The sequence below is a fragment of the Lepidothrix coronata genome, unplaced genomic scaffold (assembly GCF_001604755.1).
Source record: "Lepidothrix coronata isolate B3197 unplaced genomic scaffold, Lepidothrix_coronata-1.0 Scaffold1, whole genome shotgun sequence".
Classification (NCBI taxonomy): domain Eukaryota; kingdom Metazoa; phylum Chordata; class Aves; order Passeriformes; family Pipridae; genus Lepidothrix; species Lepidothrix coronata.
The window spans coordinates 1,475,049-1,494,380 of record NW_016690181.1 but is presented as its reverse complement, the minus strand read 5'-3'; the positions used below and the strand labels follow the sequence as shown (position 1 = coordinate 1,494,380).

The following is a 19,332-nucleotide window of genomic DNA, read 5'->3' as shown; positions in this document are numbered from 1 at the left end:
GATAAATAACTTACACAGCAGGCTACAGAAGTGATGAATGATGTCTATGTTCAGGATCTCCTTACCATGTTGAACCAGATGACCCAGTGATGTATGAAATAGCATCCAAGAGACCCAGCTTTTGAAGACCCAACAGGTTGCCTAGCAGAGATGTCAGTGCCCGGGCGCCACCTCCTGTTGTCATGACTGCTACAACTGGTACCTGTTTAAACATCAACACAGCAGTGGTAAGCAACACCTTTTTTACCAGCACATGTGATCAGAGCTGAGTAAATTGTAACCTTTCAGTCCCACAAGAAATTCCAACAGTTCACCATTTCCCCAAGTCAGGGGTAAAAAGATGAAAATTGGGTATTTTGCAGAGAAAAAAAAAATGTAAATAGCTGATTTTGAGGATTTTGATTAAAATCAATAATTTTTTATTCTAAATTGTTGCATGTTGGCTTATCAAAACAGCTCAAAACTTATGGTTTCCAGGCATCTCAATATTAGACTGAATTTTCCTTAGCAAAATATCATCACATGAGAGCTGTATTTTGAGAACAAGCAGAGCTCATCCTCTCTTGTAAGTAAAATATAACGGCTAGATTACATTTCCTATAAAGTACCTAGAGTATATAATTGCAGTGATGAAGCCTAATTGCATGGAAATCTCTATTGTGTAACAGGAAGAGAAATTCCTCCAAGGAACCCACTGAGAGAAGATGAGCCAATTGACATTTCCCACACACATTTCCAGGCAATTGCATCAAAGAAATGCTCAACTGTTTCCTGATTCAAATCAAACATTTCAGGTCAAAGCAAAGAATTTTGATTTGGATTTATCTGACTGTAAGGAAATATTCTCTTGCTGGAAAATCTGGAATTAGTAGTTAGAACTACTTCCCCCTAAAAAATTCTTATACTTAGGAAACTGGTTTTTTTTTCCACTGAAATTAGTGTGTCAGTGAGAAACAATATGATCAGTTTGTGAGCAGGGGCATCATCTATGGTGTCCAAAGTGACGCTGTCATGCATTGCCTAACATGTCTTTGGTCTACCTGTCCTGGACAAAGGGAAAAACACAGATGAAAGAAAAGCAGTCTCAAAATGAAAATTTCTTTGTTTCTGAAGTTCCTGCTCACAGATCTTGTTCCCACCCTGAAGCTCCAACCATCCCCATGCCAGCATGGGCCTAAATAATACAAACAGTGACTCAGACAAGCAGATCAGAGAAAAATGTTATGTTCAGTGTCTTGTGTTGTTTGAGGAACTACAGTTGAGATGATGATCACCAGAGAAGAGAGTTTGTGATAAGAAGCCTCATCAGCCAGTGTTATGCATCACTTTAACTGACAGATTTTCTCCCTCCAAAAATCCGATAATATAAAATACCTTATGTGGCCTTCGTGACTGAATGGTCAGCTAAAAGAGTAGGACTATTCAGGTCTATAATTCACAGATGAAAAATAAATAAAGCAAAAAAAAAAAGCCAAAAAATGCTATTTTCTGGAAAAAATATGTACTAAGAGGGTTTGATACTACCCTGGCTCTCACACTGCTTCATTTAAACATTTCTCAATGCTTTATGTGAATGTAATGTGGGCAGTGAATGTATCAGGGATAGTTAAGGAATATGTGAATGGCTACAAGAATAACACATTCCTGTTACACAGCATGTTACAGTCCCTATGGTCCTCCCCATACCTCATGATCTTGAAGGTCTTGCTCTAAATGAAGTGTTTTTTTCAGAGCAGAAGCCACAAACTTCTTCCTTTTCTGTAGGAAATTTTTCTCTTCCTTACACAGATCAAACTCCAAACGAACATCTAAGTTTCGTGACCTCAAACAAAGTCCAGAGTTGAATAGGGTGCGCATGATCACTAAAAATTAATGTCTGTACCCATGCTTACAAGTCATGACTGTATTATTAGGCTTAGAAAAGCTGCTACTGTGGCCCAACAAAAGATATCACAGATAGTATAAATAAGGTAGAGATAAGGCTGAGAAAGTGTAAAAAGTAGTAAAATCTTACAGAAAGCAACAAAAGTGTTCTTTCTTACTACACTGATTTTCAAGAAGTATCTAACATAAATACTGCAATTCATATATGGATACTGTAAACAGTGGAATATTTAGAATTTGTTGCCGCCTCGGGAACTCCGGATTTTATAAATACAAATACTCTGGATTTTTTACAAGTAAGGAAAGTGAAGTATAAACATGTTTTTCTAAACTCATAGCTCTACAGATTTTGCAGGTAGAAAACATTATTCTCCCCAGCCCAACTGAACTTCTCTATAGTAGCATAACAGGAAAATTCACCCAGCACAGTTAACCACCTTCTGGACATGGGTAATGAACTTGGTAAAAATAATCATTGACCGAAAGCTTTCTCCCTTAGAGAAAAATAATAAGGCAAAAAACTGTGCAATATCTTTTTTTCACAACCACAAAACCCAAAGGCAGAATTTCTTACCAGTCATTTGATTTCATATGTAAATTGATTGTCTCATCCTAGGAAAAAAGCAAAACCACAATATAAGCACTGGACGTTATTTTATGTTCTTTCCTTTCAGTTAACTCTGAAGCCCTTCCCTTTTTCTTAAAGCCATGTTGAGCCACAAAGCCATAACAATCAGAAAATCCATCTAATTTTTAAAACTCCTCCAAATCCACTCCATTTTATTTATATTTTTTTATACTAAAGATAAAAAGAGCAATCTACAGTAAAAACCAACACCAGCTCTGCCAATGTGTTCCATTCTGCATCACCATTTGCACTTGCTCTGATTTGCATTAGTCCCCCAGCTAGTCACAGAAATCCCTCTGTCAAATATTTGGCTGGGATTTTTGGTTCTACTTGGTTCTTATGAAAATGTACAGGTCCATAATCCTCTCTGTTAGGAATCTAAGGGCACTTATAGCTATGTATCTAGACCCCTACTTCACACTGATCTAATTAACTCATGCCTATTAATCTTTGGTCCATAACTTCACTTTTATTCTAAGAAGTGGATATCAATCACCTTTGATACTGCCACTTTTTCATTGAATGGAAGTGAATCCAGAGGAATAGTGAGGGATGCATGGACGTCTTTTTTCTTCTCACCTGAAGTACACTGAAAAATAAATCATGATGTAGAAAAATATTTAATGTACACACCATAAAAAATGTACTGTCTCCAACTTTTTATATGAGTTCCTCATTCAGTTTTCAAGTTAGTATCTAATATTTAGATATCTTAGGGGTTACAGCGCTCTTCCAGAGGTGAATTTCATGAAACATGGCTCTTAATTAAAAATACATCTTTCCATTTGTCTCGGTTGAGTGTAGAAAACCATGAATTTACTATGCTTACTCAAGCTAAGGATCACATACCGAGTAGAAAGGAGGCTTCTCTGCCAAAGCCATGCGCAGCTCTGACAGGTTGTACTTGATGTAATGGAAGTCCAGGGGCTTCACGGGTTGCCAGAAAGAGCCCAGAGATAGCGTCTGGCTCTCTTCATAGGATCCCTTCACTGAAAACAAGAACTCTTTTTCTAAAAAAAAAAATCATGAAAAGCATACAGGGAAATTAATGACTATGATCCTAGAAACGGAACTTTAAATGGTCATTCAGAAGTTGTCATTTTATATATATGTATATATATACCCTTCAACAATGCTTAAAAGCCTCCAAACTATTTATCCATCAAAGGAACATTGCAAGAAGAAGGAGGAGAAGAGAACAGACAAACAAACAAAAACAAAAGATAAAACATGAAAGAGTTTATAAACCAGCAGTAACTGTTAAAAACTGAGACGTACAGGCAATTGGGCAAAATGTAACTTCAGATAGAAATATATATTTACTGCTATTTTACAGCACCTCTAAGATCCATTGTCTCTCTAATCATTCCCTTTAATTTCAAAGTCCAGTTTTTATAATTAGTTAGCACAGACACACTGTAACTGTTGTATCTGTGAACCTGTATATAGACCCCTAATCATCCAGTTCTTTTGCTCCATTTTAAGAACAAAGTAGGAAGATTACTGGATAAGAAAATAACCAACCAACCAACCAAACAAACAAACAAAGATAATTTTTCAGTTTTTTGTTTCTAGTTTGAAGTCTAACCTGAAGTTTCTTTCTTCGTCCATCTGTTGTCCACCAGGACTTGCAAGCAGGAAATTTCACGAGCCTGTAGCAGGGATGAACAATGAGATAATTAAGTATATAAAACATGCCATCTCTGACTCACTTCACTGCTACCTGCCTTTGGTCACCTGGCTCCCTGGAGTCTGGAAAACTGTTCACCCTGTTTTTGTTAGGCTGATAAGAGAAAGACTTTGGCACTCTGAAAATGGACAAGTTTCAGCTGAACAAAAAATTGTTGAGTTGCTTTGTTCCTCCAAGCACCATCCCAAGGATGGGAAGAGAGGGAAAATAACAGGAGAGGGAATAGGAGTGTGCTGAGGCCTCCTTTAAATAGTAAGTTAGGGGCAGCTGAGGAAGCAACTTCCATATCATCCTATGGAAGTTGGGTAAACAGGATGGCCATGAGGGAGTCACAAAGGAAGTCCCCAGAAGGAATAACACAGAGGCAGTAAGTCACTGAAAGAGCATTTCAGGCTTTGTAAAGAGGCTTGATATCAGCTGGTGGTGGTGAACCGACCTCTGGGTATCACAAATGACTGTGTACATTCTTTCCTAATACATCCTCCCACAGGGAGCAGCACAACAGGATGGATGCCTGTCTGACCCCCATCTCCCTCCCCTTCAGCCTTGCCTGCAGAGAGGTGTTGGGACACCTGCCAGATTCACCACGTCCCATCACTATTATGAAAACAAAGATAGAAAAGCAATAGTTTAAAATTACCACGAATACGCCATTAGTGACAAGCTTTTCAGGAGGGACTGGACTGAAAGAGAAAAAAGAATGCAATTAGAACTAATATGACCTAAGTACATCCTTACATGAACACCAAAGAATAATACGTTCCTTAAAGTTCTTCTTGGCCAGCATAGTCTCGAATATGTCACTGATTTTTAATTTTGGGAGACATTTGAAATGTGTATTCCTTATTTTTAAGTGACTGAACTTCTCATTACCATTCTCCCTCTTCCAGAAAGTAATGGGATAAATTAATAACCAGGATGATTTTTGGTAGATAAGGAACACAGAGTTTTAGCCAATATGCAACTAACTTGATCAATACCAACTGTTACTGTGATGCTAAGCATTTTAAACTATATTAGACTAAACGTTAACGTGTGTTTGACTGCTTGCAAAGGACAGTTTTTTGGTTCCATATGGATTTTACTCACATGCTCTCCGATGTAAACTCAACCTCTAGCGTCTCCTGTGTCTGTAAAAGATCAATTTATTATAAGCATTTGAATTGAATTTTATTTCTCACTAGCTGGTTGTCAATGATTATTCTGGCTCTTGAAACAGTTCTTCGATCAAATCAAACTTTCCTGCAGTTCTAGGGTATACTAAGATGAGTGAAAGCAACCGAGTTAAAGCGATTTTGAAAAGTGTTCTCCCTCCTGTGTAAACCATCAATCCCCAGGCCAACTGCTCTTTTCCATTTGGTGGTGAGGTAGAATAAAATGGCAGACAGTCCTAAACCTTCAATACTGTTGGCTTAAAAATTTATAGTGCCTTGGTTTTTTTCTATGTAATGTTATCAAAAGACTGATACTGTTGTATAGAAGAGGGTATTCTTAATTCTTCTGATCAAAAGAGCTCCTATAACATGGACAATAGGAGTGCCAGTCACCAGACAAGTTAAGGTAGACAGCCTTCTGAAATCACTGTAGAGCTGAATACCCATACATACCCTATAAGAAAAGTCAGTGAAACAGCAAATCTATAGTCATATCTAAATGGAATACCCGTATCCCATGTTAAAGTCATCACCTATGTGTTCAGGCACACTGAAATAATGAGATAGTTTGAGCAATTGGCCATCAACAGATTTTAGCACCTCAGTATGGATATCTGTGTTATATTCAGGTATATACAAAAGAATTACAGGGCAGGGTATCAGTTTAAGTGAATACATCTGTGCCAGAATATGACCAAACTCACAAGTGCTGGTGCAAGGAAAAGAAATTCTAACAGAGGAATTTTGTTGAAGGTGATGAAGTTTTGTATTTCCAATGAAACCTATTTGAGCAACAGAGTCAAGAAAGAGGAGGGAAGAGGGAACTCTAGTGTCAGAAAAAAGCTGCTTAAGAGGCTTGAGGAGCTAGTAAAAGCCTTCAGGATTATATTCAAGGTAGGGAGGCAAACTTTGTCTACTTTGCTGAGTAAGGTTCGGAAGGTACTTTCAGGATGTATGAAGTGCAAACCAATAGGAAATAAACCCTCCCACCTACAATTGCTTCAAAAGATCTTAGAAGGTAATATCAAAAAATGTATTTCCTTCCTGTGGCCAAGGCAGTTTTATCCCTCACCTTTGGATTCAGCTGAAAAGTCAAGCGAACAGTTTCTCCAAGTTGGATTTTAGCAATATCAAAGAGAACAGTGAAGAGGAGGTCATCTTTAGTGGCTGCATTTTCATCATAGACTTTCATCTCAAGAATATTCTGCAAATAGAGGCACAGAATTAGGATCTTAATTTGAGACCTTACAGAGGCATAAGGTGATGTGCTCAGCATGTTAGGGAAGACAGAGAAAGGATGGGGAAAAGCGAGAGATCACGTGCAACTTTTACATCCACACAAAGAAAAATATTCTGAACTTAAGACAGAGTTGGGTTTGTTGCTGATTTCCCCTGCAGAGTAATTTAAATGACAAAGGCTAGTAGAATCACTGAATATTGAGCTTCCATATTGAAAAACATGTTTGGCCTCTAATTTGGTTTGAGGTCACCACTTTACCCTGAATTGTAGGAAACCAGCCAGCAGTCAAGACTTTATTGCTATGGGTGGAACAAAAAAATCCATGGATATAAGCAGCAATTAAAATTTCTTAAGGATGTACCATATAACTACTGCATAATTGCATAATTTTATCCTGTAAATTATTAAACAGATCACATGCAGATAATTATCATGGAATCTACAGAAACTGATATATTTTTGTTAAATTACACAAATCCCACTTTATGAATCTCCTCCTCTCCCCCCCCACTGTCATCTGCCTCTTTGGATGGACAGGAGAGGGTAACAACCACCCCTGTGCCTAGTTGGTATCTGGACATGGGCTGGCTCAGAAGTGCCTCCCAGAGCACTGAGCAAATGAACATTAACTGCTGTTTTCCCAGTGGGGCAATAATTGAGACCTCTCTCAATATATTCAGCAGCTCATTTTCATATAAATTACAGGGAGTGCTTATCTCAGATTTTTATTTGTGCACCAGATTTAACTGAAACTTGCTAAGTGGTTTGATGCTTATTAAAGACACAAAGGTAGACACATGATCTTATACACAAACACATAGACAAAAAAGAGTGAGCATGTGAACTCTGTTGCTTTAGAAGTTCATAATGTATCACAGAAAGGTCCACACCGAAATCTAAATAAGTGATTGAATAGATAAATATACTGAAGGAAGACACTCCAGAACTCAAGTATTCAATTTTGACTTCTATCATTCTGTAAGAAATTTTGACATCTATCATTCTATAAGAAACCATCAAGTGAGAGATGGCAAGTGATCTTGAGTTTGCAGTTTACTGTCAGAAGGCAGAAAGGCTGTTGACCTTTAAGGCCACATATGTAAATGCATCACACTGTGCCTCAGCTAGAAAAACAACTTTATTTGGGACTGACAGTCAGTCCTGCCCACCACACAATACTAACAAGAGGCAGAGTGAAGCAGCCACTGCAACTTAGTTTACAGGCCAGCCATAAACAGCCTGCAAAGGATTAAAGAAAGGTGATGGAGGAGTTATGCTTTAAAGCAATACTTTACAGCTAGTAGAAGACAGGCTTGCACTAAAGAGCAGATCAGTTTTCATAGTTGTGATATTGCGATAGACAATCCGTACTTGACTAAAATGACTGACTTATTTTCTTAATGACCAACTGATTTGAGTCCCTCAGTTACTCCCAGCTAGCCAGGAGGGACATGCGTAGGGTGCTGGATGGCTAAGGGGGATCTCCCTCTGCACCACTGCGATGCTGTGTGGGAAGCAGCCGGGGGGGCTGGGCAGTTCACTGTTTCTATCTGCTCCTGACAGGGCATCGTTGGGAGCCAGGCAATGAGCAGAGCCAGCTGGCAGGGCTGTGTGCCACAAACTCTGGAAAGGGTTATCCTCCTGGAGCATCATGCGCACAGCACAAGCCTCAGAAGCCCTTTCTAGCTGACTGTCAGACATTCATCAAAACAGATGCTCTTCGGTAAACACCACTGTTCCTGCTGAGAACCAGCAGAACATACACAAACCAGTTTTTCTCTTCCACAGTGGTAGTGTATTATGTAGTTTTACTGAGCTCTGGCTACCGTGATTTGGGAAGTTGAATACCTCAACAAAACACAAGACAGGAAAGGAGAAAATAACCAGATTAGCAGACTCTGGTTCTGCTCAGAGGGTAACAAGCAGAGCAATTGCAGTGCATACAGAGAAACCTGCAAGACCCTTAACTTAGTCTGCTGAGCCCAGAGAGCAGTGAGACAGCAGTGACAGATGTGCCAGAGTGCTCTGGCTATCCCAAATGCTCAGGACACATCTTGTGCACCCTACACTAAAGCCACAGCCACCACCACCACCATGCTGCTGTTGCCACACACTGAAAATTACCAGGCCTAATATCTCCTGCTGCAAACTTACTATAAAGTAAATGTAAGGTCTTCCCAAATGCTACTACCTAAAGGACTAGTTCAAGCAGCTTCCTGTGGCTAAGATACTTCTTTTCTAACTCCTCTGTGTGGTAATGCAGTTTTGAAAAACCTGTCAGCATGAGCAGGTGCTCTGGTGCAAGAGCAACAGATCAGTGGGTGTTTGTTCCCATGCAATGTTTTTCCCTTGCCTTTTGCCTCCCTGATAAACCTGCAGCACACTGTGAAATTGTGTCTCATCAGCATTTTGAAAGGAGTTGGAATTTTTTTAGGTCAGGAGGGAAAGCACTGGATGTGTACAGATGAACAGCTATACCAAACAGGACCAGTACCATCCAACCTCTGTGAAAGCAAGCCTGAGAACATGTATCATGGGCAACTTCTGCAGTTGTAGGCAAGAGGGATTGTTCATTGGAATGTAGCAACAGTTTGAGCTATTCTGAATACTCTTTTGGAGGAGTTTATCAATGTTTGAGAGAGCCAGGGGACTGGCCTGCTGATTTGGCACTTGAGAGAGTCCTGATCTACCACAAGTACTGGGAAATGAACAGTGCAGGCTGTTAAACAGAGATGGATTGGCCCAGATATGAAGTAAGCTTGGTTTACTTGGCCTACCACTGATCTTTGTGAACTGCTAGACCCTGATGTTGAGGCTGTCTTTCTGAGGGAGTAGACACTAGGACTTGCAAATCTTCTAAAGCTTTAACATTTATCATCATGATAAAAGTTCAGCTAGTTTTTCTTTTACAAACTTTAACTATTTATTTTGTAACTTTTTTATTGCAAGTCATTACAAAGGAATAGTAAAAAAGTACAGCCCCGTGATGCTTCCCCTACCAAGTTCATTTGTGTGTTTTACACTACTGAATTTACTCTAACATTTTCACTTTTACTCTTGAAAAGCAGTGGTTAAAAAAATGGGGAAAAAAAAGAAGAAAAATTAGAAGTATAAAACATTGTATGAATGGTTGTGAAATATTGTGGTTATTTTTTTACATATCGAAAAATCAAATTGAATTTTACTGCTGCAGTCTACTCCAAATCTCCTTACCTATATCCTTGTAGTCCCTCACATGTATTTATTTTTATTTTACCCTACATATTTATCACTGAATGACATCTCTGCCCCAAAGCAAAACAAATGCACTCAGCATCTTACTTTTACTTGGCTCTGGATCCTGAAGCAAAATGTTTCATTCCACACTGGATCTTTGCAGTTCATGACGGTTTTGGTCCGGACAGTCTCAGGGGAAGCAGTGGGCAAGGTCAGGCTTACATAGCAATCAGTCTGACTAACTGTATTGGAAAAGATATATTGTAACTAACAAATTACTACAAATATCTTAAAGCACAGCCTTATAGCACTGTATATATAGTAAGCTGCGAAAAGGAGATACTGTTTCTATTAGTTTTCTGACAGCTGCTTATTCAATAGCATTTACTTGATTTGTTCCCTCCTGCAGGTAGGAACTCTCGTCATTATGGAAATGCAGAGAAACTACTGCAATAGAGACAACTGGTAAGAAAAATGTACACATAGCTACTTAACAAACACATTACTGGTATTTCCACTGTGGGTTGCAAATCAAGAGGTTTCTGTGATAGAAAAGAAAAAGGCCTACATTTTAAGAGAACCTATTTAAAGGGTAAAATACTTATTTAACTTTTTGAGCATTTAGACAAGAGTCTGACTTTTTTCTTTACTTTTGAGAGGGAAACAGAAGAGTTCAAGAGGGTCTGGGTACAAAGAATCTTCCCCATCTGGTCTGCTGCCCCCACACAGTTGTAACCCAGCCCATGTATTGAGCTGACTGTCTCACCCAACATATGATCACAACCCTTCACCATCAAAAAGTACATAAAAATACCAGTGCACTTTCATATTGCTGATTTAAACTCTGAGCCTTGATAGTGGAGAAAATTCTAATTTCTGAGGAAGGTGGTAGTGTAACAGAAAGTTGCACAGGTAGCTACAAATACGACATAAAATCTTCATAATACATGGGGATTGCTTTGAAGTGGGCTCCCAGGAACCACTCCCAGACACAAGCTGGGGCAAGTAGCCTCCTGATGGGCAAGCACAACTATCGCAGAATCATAGAATGGCCTGGGTTTGAAGGGATTTTAAAGCTCATCTAGTTCCAACCCCCTGCCCTGGTCAGGGACAACTTTCACTAGACCAGATTGCCCTACATGCTGGGCACTGCCACAGGGTGTGATGAGTTGCCTCTTGTGGGTTGCCAGAGCTTTTGAGGGAGAGGAAGGCTGGGTGCAACTAACTTTCCTTTTGTGTATTAGCCTGGTGTATGTAGAATATTTGTTAGTGGTTAGGATTCTCTCTGTTACTGCTCAGAAGGAGTTTTTAGCAAAGAGCAGTGCAGGGCATCTGCTCCTAAGAGCATAAAAGAGCTGATGCCTCATGAACCTGTGGTAACAGAGACCGTGACAATACAGTGAAGAATGATGGGACCCACTCACTCTACCCTGTTAGTCAGCCTGCCCAGCACACCCATTTTGAGCAAATCTGCTGTCCTTCATAGACAATGGACATATCTTTTGTCTGCCGGACAACTGTGGCTGTTTCTAATGCCTCCAGCTCTAAGAACTTTTTGTGTATTCACAGAAACAGGTCAGATTGGGTATAACAGGCAGTGTGGTACTGTGGGATACATACTGAGAGGAAGCATGACCAATTGGGTAACCTGCTGGAGAAGGTCTCATGACACGTTTGCTGCAGTCCCAGCTCTGCTCCAGACTGCTAAGTCACTCGGGGCAATTGCTTCCACTTATATTGCTTCTCTATCTGCATTTCCCCACCATCAAAACAGTGATAACTATCCTTTCCTCTTTTGTAATCTGCTTGGAACATCTGATGATTAAAAAAACAAAAAATAATTCCTGTTATTAATATTTCCACATGACCCACAGAAAGACAGTGCCTTATCAGTAATTATATTATTCTTTCTCTACCAGTCTCTTGGCTCTCATTCCACATTTTCTTTAAACTTGTGGTATAAACCATGTTGCAATAAATAGGTGTTGCTTAAAGCAATTTGTGCAATCAGGTTATGTATGATTTATCTTTCAAGTCTTCTGATACTGTCCAAACAAGAAACATCTTCCAGTTTTTCAGCATGCATTTGATGTCCATAGGAGGTAAGAAATTGCTTTAACATTGCAAATGCAGATGTCTCTAATTCTTGTGCGTAATATTAGGATATTTTTAGACTTTTTATTTCAATCTTAAAATGCAATATACCCGTTGGTAACAATTTATTGGTAAAGGAGGTATTAAAATATTTTCTTTAACTCTCTCCCACACAATATTTTCTACAATTCTTCTATTGATTTTTAACATTTTAAAAAGATAATATTAACTTTGCATAGTTACTTCTTCAGATGGTGCCTGAGAAGCAGGCTATCTGTCAGTTATGCACTAATGATGTATGCATGTTTTAGAGAATTTGTTCATTTATGGTCTGGGATATCTCTTTGTTGTACATACTAGCTATGACTCCCAATTAAGAAGAAAGGTATTCAATATTGTCAGAGTATCAAAGAAGCACTACACTGGAGACTTATACTCTTGTATCTAGATAGAGCTGTGGGGTAGATCTCTGTTTTCCCTCTTATTAAGGGTGAACAGCCTTGCTAAAGACTGGACTATCTTCTCAGGTTGGCTATGGGTGTATTGTATTTAGAGAGGATGAAGGACTGAATAAAGTCCCGCAACCTGATGATCCATGTTTAACACCAACTCAGCAACTAATCACTAATTACAGATATCAGTCACACTGGGTAATGCATAACTGGCTGAACTGTCTTGAGGAAACCATAACAATCAGGAGAGATTTTGAGGTGTATAAGAAAATCTGTTGGGATCCAATGAACAAAAATGCATTTAAATGTATTTTTCACCTTAAAATAACGAAGATAAGAAGTTGCACCTTTTCCCCATCAAAGGAACACCTCAAAAAATCCTGAAACAGTTGCTGCAATAATTAAATACCTGTTATCAATCTTCATGTTATTTATTAATTCTTTGAATGTCCAAATAACAACTAACAGTACTGTCAACACAGATTTGCTGATATTCAATTTGTGGTTAATGTTTAATGTCAAGCGAAATCTCTTTTGATCTTAAACTCAACACACAATTGTGCAACAGTAATCAGGATTAGAATAAAATATGGTCCTTATCAAGGATGATCAAAAATTCCAAGGTACAATAACTTCAAAGAAGATGTGGGAGACTGTAAGCATGGAAAAAGGCAATAGTCGGCTCAATTTCTTAAATGGTGAGAAGGTCTTACACAAGTCAGCCCAAGGAAATTTGTAAATATGGAAATCCTACTCAGGAATCAAAGCACATGCTTCATCATAGTTGTCTGTTTTCTGAGCGCAAACTAGAAAGTCATTCCCTGAATGGAGTCTGCTACTGCCTTTTAACTCTGCAAGGCAAATGACAGAGGAGGAGTGAAGGATCTTGAATCACCACATGGACCTGTGTCCTCTCAAAGCACTGTGTGGTTTCACATTTCTGCCATCATCACCTACTCATTCCAGTCTCTCTTCTCCACCCAAGCTTCCACCCTTCGTTCATTTCTTTTGTCTCCACTCTTTTCAAACCTGTTTAAAACAGGGTTTGACATTTTAAAATATTATAAAACATTTTGAAAGCTGTTTCAATCACTTGCTAACTAGAAGCCTCCACTAAACAAGAGAATAATGAAGTCTACTAGAAACATGTAATACCATCACAAAAGGCTTTAAAGTTCATACCTGTTCAATGAAGGATAAGAACTTCAATGCCACCTGCACTGGTAGAGTATTAGAGAGCACTGCTCTCACCTTTGCCTTCGAGACAGAGATGAGCCAAACCTAAGAACCTTTACCTAAGGTTCTTTACTTCTTTTATCAGTATCTCAGCTGGTAATCGGGTCAACCTCCTAGTGCCTCTGTGAGGCTCCTGGTACCCTTACTGAAGTCCTTGCATTGGAAATGAGGAACTAAGGTTTTGAGAAACTCATTGTCTTCAAGGTTACACCAAGAATCTAAAGGAAGTCATGGGGGAACATCACACATAATACCTTTAACCACCAGATCAGCTTTCTGTTCTTACACACAGAAGTCCACATGGCTGTAAGAAGATGCATATATACCTACATACAATCCATTGATATCTAGCAGTAGAGATGTAATTATTTCCACAGCTGTAAGGAGGTACCCTGACCAAGAACCCTAAACAAATAGAACAGTAATGATTCTTTGATTATGCACAGCATTGTACTTTTTAGTGGAAGCTTATGCTGCTATCACGGCACAGAGGAGGGGTTTTGTCTCCACACTACTTATTATGAATACAGTACCATAAAATTGCATACAATACAATATAACTACACTCTATACACTACACTCCATTGTGGCCATCAAAGACTTGAGAAAGGGAAAAAAATAATCTTTTAGATTAGAGAACACAAAACGGGTAACCTGAGGGAAACTAGGTTTATGTATGTAGCATATTGTAAGTAGCAATGAACTGAGGAAGAGAGTGAGAAGACCTGGTTAGCATGAGTAAATGAAACCAAAAAGAAGATTGAATAGAAAGAAATAGAGGTTTTTAAGAACTGCAGCTGTGAAACTAATTCACATAATATTCACTGAGATTATCCCTTTATTTATTACTCATATTAGTAACTGTGGTTATGACTTTATTATAAATCTCAGTCAAGACCAGGACTCCATATCAACAGGTACGTCAGTAGTTATGCAATTAGTTCTCATCTTGATCTAATCAGCTTATGATTACAGTAAGAAAAGGCCCGCATCATGATATGACATAACAGGGAGGATCTTCTTGTGATTAGCAGCAGTTCTTATACCTGTTTCAGTTTCTTAACCAGTTAAGAAATCCCTATTTACAGGCCTTGTTGCAACTTGGTAGTTATCCACAAAATGAGTTCTCTGTTCTTGTTCAGACTCCTCTTGCCCAGCATTTGTCCTGGTCTGCTTTTAGGATTTCTCTCTGTTAAGGCAAAAGCAGCCTGTCTCAGCAGCCAGTGACATCAGGAACTTATGTGAGATGCCCTGAAAAGACATCAATGCTCTTTTTCAAAGGACCATGTCCCAGAATGACTCTTAACCACAGCAAGCATCAGTGACCATGGGAAGCAATTTCACCCTAAAGCAAGCATGCCATTAGCACTGGTCAGCCCAGGCATCTGCCTGTTGGCACTATCCATGTCTGCCCTCTTTGCACAAATGCTGCTACTGCCCCCTCATGCCATTGCTACAGTCAGAGATAAAGAAGTATACACAGCACTTTGCAAGCATGTCTTCAATCAGTCCTTGTCTCACACAATAGTTTCCCTTGGAGAACATGGCACTGAAAGGGATTTTGTTATTATGATGGTGTTACACAGGATTTAGGGGATATAAAGAAAAATATTGGTAATACTGCCTTCCAACTTTTAAAATCAATAGGCAGTATAGCATTGGGAGTTTATTATTAAATTGCATAGCAACAGGCCCAGATTTAATACTATAGCTAAAGAAAAGCCTAAGGCTTTATCTAATGAGAATGCTGATTGAGATTAGCTTGTCGTATTAAAGAGAAAAAAACCACCAACAAACCAACAAAAGTTACCATGGGCCATTTCGTGAAAAGCTTTCTGCAGTCTTGGACTTTGCTAAATACCAAGCAGGACAAGCTACTATTTATAAAGACATTTTTTGTCTCCTGAATGGAATATTTCTGTGAAATACATGTATGTAGAAGAGGTTAACATTATATTTTATTTGTAGCCCGTGAAAAAACCAGGTTTCTCTCCCATATGTATCAATTTGCTGTGTAGAAGTTATTTATTTTCCCTCCTGGAAGATCAGTGAACACTGCCACGAAGAAAAGGGCCATGAAAAACCAGATTTGCCAGCTGTGCGAGACCGCAGTGGCAATCTCTGAGATCAGTGAGTGCCGGGTGTGCTCAAATGGGACTGTGCACAAGGCAGGTCTGGACAGCCATGCTGAAAACAAGATCTGCTCTGGGGAATTTACACAGCACAGCTGGGATTTGGATTAGGGTCTAGTTCTTGCTATCAGCACCACACAGGGGGTGAAATGCAGTGGTACTTAGCCAGCTGAGAAGTCTCTCCAGGAAGTAACTGTGCCGTGGTTAAATTGTAGAAATGTAGAGCCCTGCATAAAGTTAGCTTGAAGAAATTGGGAAGGAAGACTTGAAAATGAAAGCTACACTAGCTGACGTGGGAAGCCACTGGATGACAGAACAAATTCAAGGCCTTTCAGATCTGAAGGCAAAACAGATGTTTGCCACTACACGGGTAAGGCTTTGAATTGCAGCAAAGGTTTTTGTGAGATGGAAACCAGAGGCTGGACAAAGACTGTTGCTGATGCATAGAGTCTGTGTAGGTTTGAGAGTAGACTAGAGGTGTTGCTGCATTCACACAGAAAAATTTTATTTCACCTGGGAAGTTACTAACTCTGAAGTGATAAAAGGCTGTGGGAGCACACCATACAGAGTGCCCTGTATACATTCCCTTCACTCTCAAGTGCCCCAGGCACCTGCCTTTCACCACCCTCAAACACAGGGCAGGAGAGACCTTGGACTGATCCAGCACAGCTGTTCTTGTGTCCCTGTGCACCGCAATGGGTGTGCAGGAAAATGAAGAGCCCAGGCACCTCAGCTTGTGACTTTTGCGGCTGATGCTGCCACTGGCTTTCAGTGTTGCTGGTGCTGCAAACTAGCCCTGTTGGACAGCTTCCTCCAGGCTGATTTTGCAGAAATGGTGGGTACATTTATGAAGATTTGTGACCACCATGAAACTTTCTCAGTTTTAAAGCCAGAGATAGAGGCAGCCATATAGCTATTAATGATAAGTATTCCACTATATTTGGAATAAATACAAGGGGGAGGTTGTCTTGGTATAAGAGCTAACCTATTTAATATGCAAAAAAGGGCTTTTCACCCCAGCCTGAAAAGGATCAGTTTTTCCAAAGTAGGCATTTCTGCTGCCCGTGCAAGGAAAGAAGAGAAAAAAAGAAATGTCTGTAACTATTTAATTAGCAATATAATTATATAGACCCCCCCAAAGAATAACATCTTGAAACTGGGCACAGTGTTTTCCTGTGACACTGAAAAAGAGTATCTGGATTCCTGTTCAGTGCAAACTGAGATGAAAGGTATCAAAGTACGATCTCTTAGTGGCTTCCAGGAGCCAATAATTTGGGGTATGACAATTAAATGCAAACACTACTTTTGACTCAAGAGCCAGATCTCTAAGCCACAGACCTCATGAACCACAGATCTCTTGGGAGAGTGGGCCAGCTAAAAGCATGGTTCAGCATTTGTCCTACCCAAAAGCATTTATTATAAGCCAGTTCTGGGGACATATTTTTGATCCAGATGAAATTTTGGACTGATCTGATATCACTATTCTTACAAATTTTCACAAGAAAAATTTAGTCAAACTCAGACATTCTTAGAAATTGCAACAGCTAATGTCTTAGGAATGATATATATACTACTCAGATTGTAGTTACCTGATAACCTATATAACGTGGGAGCAAATCCTTTGGTTTGTGAGTAAGCCTTATTTCTAACAGACTTAAATGTATAAGAGTAGCCTAGTACTTATTCTTACACCATGTACAAACACAACTGTTTGTCTGACACAAACAGAAAAGGTTAAGAGATCGTGATTATGGATGATTGCCACAGCTAACCCATAATAAAAAGTCAAGTCCTATGTTACATGACGTGTGCAAGATCTAAGGAGACATGGACGGTGTGGGCTGTGGGTAACAGTCCTCTGCACAAGGAAGACACACCGCCTGTCCAGTGCCACAGCTAAAGAAAAGCAAAACATACTCATCTTTGACAGTCAGTCTTCCAAAAAACAGCTTGCTCTAATCAGACTCTGACTCCAACAAAGCACCAATGGCTCTTTGCAATTGGAATTATTTCTGGGCCATCTTTGAACTCTCTGTTGTCATTTCTGTCTCTCTTAACAATTTCAAATTACACAGAAATAGTGATTAAAACAAATAAATATAAGTGGGAAATATAATCTTTTCCCAAAATATTTTGAGCCAAATATATTTTAAAAATTTGCAAATATTTTAACAAACACAATAATTACCTGACAAATACATTCCCACAGAAATATCTTTTAAAAGTCACTATTGAGCAAAGACTAATCCTGGGAAACTAAAAATCTGCAGACAAACAGATATTTTATCTGCAGACAAACTGTTATTTCTCCACAGAAACAAAGACAGGTAGGCCTAACTAGTTATCTCTACTTTCTTCTTTAATCATTGTTGCTACATCCGAGTAACTATTCACGTACAATGAAATGCATAGTTTAGGATTCCCCACTTTCCTTTCAGTCTCCACTTGTCATGCTGCCCATAAATGCACTTCAGACTAAACCACTCTGAATTTTGTACAGACTACAAAGCTTTGCTGTACATGTCAGGACCTCTCTCTTCCATGACTTTTTTTTTGACAGGTGCCTTTGTATCTCTTCCTCTGAGGACTTCTCTCATAATTCAGGTGTTGAAATCTCACTGTACAATTTTTTTGTCAAGAATGGAAGCACTGCCACATAAGAATTCTAGTACACTCTCATGCTGGTTTTATCATTCAGTTTAATGCTTTTTAACAGAGTCTCATTTCTCTTGATCTGTATCACACCATGTCGCATGGCTCCACTAAAAAAATTAAGTGCTCCAAGGGACCATACAGGTACAGTGTAGATAAAAACTCACCGACTCTGCTGTGACACAGGTAATTTGCTCCTGATTCTCAGAGAAAAATAAAATGTGGTGCTCTGCTACACAATAAAGAAAGGCAACTGGGATGGGGAATGGAGGAAGCAGATCCTCTCAGACCCTGTCACCTAGCACTGCTTCTTCTGGCTCTCGACAGCAAATACTTTCCTTCCCATCTGGCTTTGGAAGAAAATCTCCAGTGATAGAGCTTCAAACCTGCAATCAGGTAATCAAATATCTGCTCAAAATGAAGATACAAGATAAAGACTAATAAAAGATAAAGAGCTAAGAGAAATAGTATGGATTTCCGGAAGATCTTTTGTCATTAAGAATGTAAAAAGCATAATTTCCAACCATTATAAAATGCTGAGAAAGAGATAAACCTCCCTTATTTTAAGTCCAGAGGCAGGTATTTGGTTATCTTGATATTATTGGCTGTCAGGGCAACTTAGACATTCCCTTGGGTTGGTATCATTTATGCCAGAAAACAGTTCAGCTGAGATTTAAAAGAAAGAGAGGGAATTGAACTGTCCTTTCACTTTTCTCTGAAGATGTGCTGTTTTCAAGAAAAAGCAATATCCCTGTGCTAGGCTCAATGGCAGGAAAGCAAGAATTGAATAACAATCTCCATGGAGGTAAATATCCTCGGTACTTATTTATCCCGAAAAGTCTACTTCAAATACATTCCAGTAAAGTTTTGACAGAAAAAAAAAAAATTGTTTGACAATAGGCTATATAATGCTCCTTTTATCTTTTTAAAAAAAAAAAAAAAAAAAAAAAAAAA

The 19,332-nt window shown here is 39.0% G+C and overlaps 1 protein-coding gene across 1 annotated transcript in view; it reads right to left on the bottom strand.

Annotated features, from left to right (window-relative positions):
• Positions 1-19,332, bottom strand: part of LOC108496220 (cytosolic phospholipase A2 epsilon-like) — a 31,386-nt gene that overhangs the window by 9,257 nt on the left and 2,797 nt on the right. The window contains exons 3-12 of the mRNA XM_017812734.1: positions 9,918-10,054; positions 6,429-6,560; positions 5,292-5,332; positions 4,843-4,885; positions 4,101-4,164; positions 3,362-3,522; positions 3,009-3,101; positions 2,459-2,496; positions 1,687-1,822; positions 66-202 (exon numbers count right to left, since the gene is read on the bottom strand). Of these exons, the coding sequence (XP_017668223.1) occupies positions 66-202; positions 1,687-1,822; positions 2,459-2,496; positions 3,009-3,101; positions 3,362-3,522; positions 4,101-4,164; positions 4,843-4,885; positions 5,292-5,332; positions 6,429-6,560; positions 9,918-10,054 (982 nt within the window). The remainder of the gene's footprint in view (positions 1-65; positions 203-1,686; positions 1,823-2,458; positions 2,497-3,008; positions 3,102-3,361; positions 3,523-4,100; positions 4,165-4,842; positions 4,886-5,291; positions 5,333-6,428; positions 6,561-9,917; positions 10,055-19,332) is intronic.